Source organism: Babylonia areolata, chromosome 3 (genome assembly GCF_041734735.1).
Source record: "Babylonia areolata isolate BAREFJ2019XMU chromosome 3, ASM4173473v1, whole genome shotgun sequence".
Classification (NCBI taxonomy): Eukaryota; Metazoa; Mollusca; class Gastropoda; order Neogastropoda; family Buccinidae; genus Babylonia; species Babylonia areolata.
In genome coordinates, this window is record NC_134878.1 from 55,874,662 (window position 1) to 55,878,569 (window position 3,908).

Consider the following 3,908-nt stretch of genomic DNA (forward strand, 5'->3'; position numbering starts at 1 on the left):
TTCCATCTTCAATGCAACCCACTCACCCCACACGCACTAGTAGACATCCAATAACACACCATACCACAACTTAAAACAATCACAGCACACTACAGTACAGGCTTGCAACAATCACAAAAAATAAAAGAAATATATTTCCTCGGTTATACCTATTATTTTACAACACGCTGAGGCACTCCCCTCAATGGAAGGGTATAAAAAAAATAATAATAAAAAATTTATTAAAAAAAACAACCAAGAGTCATAAACCCATCAGCAAAAAGAATCACATTAAACGAATACAACGCTTCTATCAAATGAGCGATTTAATTTGTGTGCAAACCGTGAGGCACACACAGTACTGACACAGCAAACATGTAAACCCCAAATGAGTCACTGAGAGCTAAACCAAGCACACTGACTGGCAGCAGCACTGGTGCTGGGCACAATGTCTGTCAGCCGTGGAGACACCTTTCTGGCGGAAATACTACAGGTACATATGTGGGGTGGGGCGGGGGCCCCGGGGTGGGGGGGGAGGGGGGGGAGGAAAGGGTGATGTGGGAGTACACGCGTGTACAGTTGATCAAGGATGTGTACCTGCATGAAGTAACTGACACATACTGATGTGAAGAACGATGGGACCTGCACTGAACAGGGGGAATAATGCTTTTAGAAGGATGACTCGATTATTATCATGACTGGCACAAAGAACTCTGTGATGAGGCTGTGGTGTCGCTGTTCAGGCAGTCGTCAGGTGAGTACTTTAAGAGTTATTTCCAGACATAGCAGGAGTGTGTGTGGGGGGGGGGGTCAGAGGGTCGGGGAGGGGGGGGAAGGGGGCTGGGGGGGCGGACAGACTGACCAGCCAACAGAGAGCAGAAGGGTTGGCACTGAACATTTCTGTTTACATCCTGAAAACTGGGTAAGCCGGTCTTGCTGGCCGACTGTAGGCACTGACAATCCGCAAGCACTGTGACAGCGTCTGTGAAACAAAACAACAAAAACACAATAATGACTTATCAGCATTCATGAGCTGTAACTCCCAGCTACGTTCGTATATATATATATATATATATATATCTACATTTTTACCATGTCATAAAGGCAGCAATTACCTATTTTGGGGGAGTACACATGCTGGATATGATTATCAATTCACATCATATCCCACCAAACACTAACATGGATCATAGAATCTATACTCTCTTTCACTGCCATGGGCGACCTTAGTAGACTAGAAAGTGCACCACTGCAGTTGACTTCAGTCGACATCAAGGGTTCATGTTAAAAGGGCCATTTTTACACACACACACACACACACACACTTACCTTAATCTGCATCATACTTTTTTTTCTCTCTCTTTCTTTCTTTTCTTTTTACTGTCGAATGCTTACCGCTCTGGTGTCTTGCGGCAGGATGACCCCGTCATCCAGCAGTCGTGACGAAGCGAAAACGGCTGTCGTCTCCATGGCCAGGCGGTCTAGGTACTTGGCCACAAGCGTCTCTCGCTTGGCGTCGTCCTCCACACTGGCCCTCAAGCCCTTCAGTGCCAAAGGAAAAACAGTAGAAAGTAGTGTTTCAACATCCAAAACAAAAAGCCTCAAACTGAAATAAAATGGTCTGGAGATATACCACTCTAGATAAACTCTGTGAATTTTCACCCTTGAGTTATTTCCCTTCTTCTGGTGATGTCATTTAGTGACGACACTGTGCACATATGTGATACGTTCTATGGCACTCCGGGGGCTTTTTAAATCAAACCCTGACCGCACATTGTTCAGTGGGAACACAATACCAAGACAAAACAAGACAAAATGGTTTAACCCTTACATCTTCAGCTATCTTCAAGCTGCTGGCCAGCTAAGTCAGCTGCACGGTACAGCTGAACACCGGCTGTACAGTAGAGCTGTCAGAGTCACTTCACTTCAGTTCGCTGCCACGTGACACAAACTCTTCTCCGCTGTCACTGTCAGCAGCAAAACAAAACCATTTTCCACCAACTGACTTTCAATTTGACTTTCAGCTTGCCATCCCATATACCGTGGTCTTCTTCTTCTTCTTCTGCGTTCGTGGGCTGCAACTCCCACGTTCACTCGTATGCACACGAGTGGGCTTTTACGTGTATGACCATTTTTACGCCGCCATGTTGGCAGCCATACTCCGTTTTCAGGGGTGTGCATGCTGGGTATGTTCTTGTTTCCATAACCCACTGAACGCTGACATGGATTACAGGATCTTTAACGTGCGTATTTCAGGCACTAGCAGGTCTGCACATATGTTGACCTGGGAGATCTTAAAAATCTCCACCCTTTACCCACCAGGCGCCGTCACCGTAATTCGAACCCGGGACCCTCAGATTTAACCACTGGGCTATTGCGCCCGTCATACCGTGGTCTAAAGCTAGACTGCTGGTTACCATCTGAACTGGTTGAAGAACTCGCCATCGTTCAAACTAAGTTTTTCAAAGCCGCTGAAAATCGCTCCTAACCGCTAAAGAGTTGGTTCAACAATGAGAAGGATGTTTCCAGTACATGTGGCAGAAAGTGCTGTCTAAGTTTGGTGTTATCTATTGAAGAGTAGCATAAGTTTGTTAACTCCAATACTTAAGTCACTGATCAGCACCAGCAGTGCTCTCCCTACAAGTCGCTGTGCCGCATCTGTGGTGTTCTCACTGCGAGTCGCCGAGTGGTGACTAAAGCAGCCAAAGGGTTAAGCCTTTCATTGCCAAGCCTATCATATGCTCAGTGACAACTATTTCCTACTGGATGTTTCGGTCGTGGACGGAAATTTTTTTTTTTTTTTTCTAATCTAGCATGCAAACTACTGAAAGAAAGTATACATTTCCTACACTTTTCTGAAAGAAAAATCCACGCTATCCCATTATGACAATTTCACAGAAATGCAGTGATTTTATGATAGGAAAATTCCTACAGTGATGCAGACAGAAATTTTGATCTACCCTGGGGCACTTTTTTGGCATTGAATGGAAGGGGAGGGGATGTAAATTTCCCGTCCCGGGGACACTCAAGAGGTTACACAGGAAAAGCAGGCTGTCTTATCAGTCAAGAAGAATCAGGAGATCTTTCACTGGAATAAAGATGAAAAGAAATGAAGAAAAACCAAGAGAGGAATGACAGCGCAACGGAATCAAAGAGTGAAAAAGACTTACAGCTTGAACAGAACAACAGAATCAAAGAGTGAAAAAGACTTACAGCTTGAATAGAGCAACGGAATCAAAGAGTGAAAAAGACTTACAGCTTGAACGGAGCAACGGAATCAAAGAGTGAAAAAGACTTACAGCTTGAACAGAGCAACGGAATCAAAGAGTGAAAAAGACTTACAGCTTGAACAGAACAACGGAATCAAAGAGTGAAAAAGACTTACAGCTTGAATAGAGCAACGGAATCAAAGAGTGAAAAAGACTTACAGCTTGAACGGAGCAACGGAATCAAAGAGTGAATAAGACTTACAGCTTGAACAGAGCAACAGAATCAAAGAGTGAAAAAGACTTACAGCTTGACCAGAGCAACGGAATCAAAGAGTGAAAAAGACTTACAGCTTGACCAGAGCAACGGAATCAAAGAGTGAAAAAGACTTACAGCTTGAACGGAGCAACGGAATCAAAGAGTGAAAATGACTTACAGCTTGAACGGAGCAACGGAATCAAAGAGTGAAAAAGACTTACAGCTTGACCAGAGCAACGGAATCAAAGAGTGAAAAAGACTTACAGCTTGACCAGAGCAACGGAATCAAAGAGTGAAAAAGACTTACAGCTTGAACAGAGCAATGGAATCAAAGAGAACAAAGCAATGGAATCAAAGAGTGAATAAGACTTACAGCTTGAACAGAGCAACAGAATCAAAGAGTGAAAAAGACTTACAGCTTGAACAGAACAACAGAATCAAAGAGTGAAAAAGACTTACAGCTT

At 43.9% G+C, this 3,908-nt stretch overlaps 1 protein-coding gene across 1 annotated transcript in view; it reads right to left on the reverse strand.

The window, feature by feature from the left end:
- Positions 1-805: 805 nt before the first annotated feature.
- The window catches only part of LOC143280133 (uncharacterized), a 19,850-nt gene continuing 16,747 nt past the window's right edge, over positions 806-3,908 (reverse strand). Inside the window, exons 10-11 of the mRNA XM_076584695.1 lie at positions 1,375-1,521; positions 806-961 (exon numbers count right to left, since the gene is read on the reverse strand). Of these exons, the coding sequence (XP_076440810.1) occupies positions 884-961; positions 1,375-1,521 (225 nt within the window). The 3' untranslated portion in view covers positions 806-883. The remainder of the gene's footprint in view (positions 962-1,374; positions 1,522-3,908) is intronic.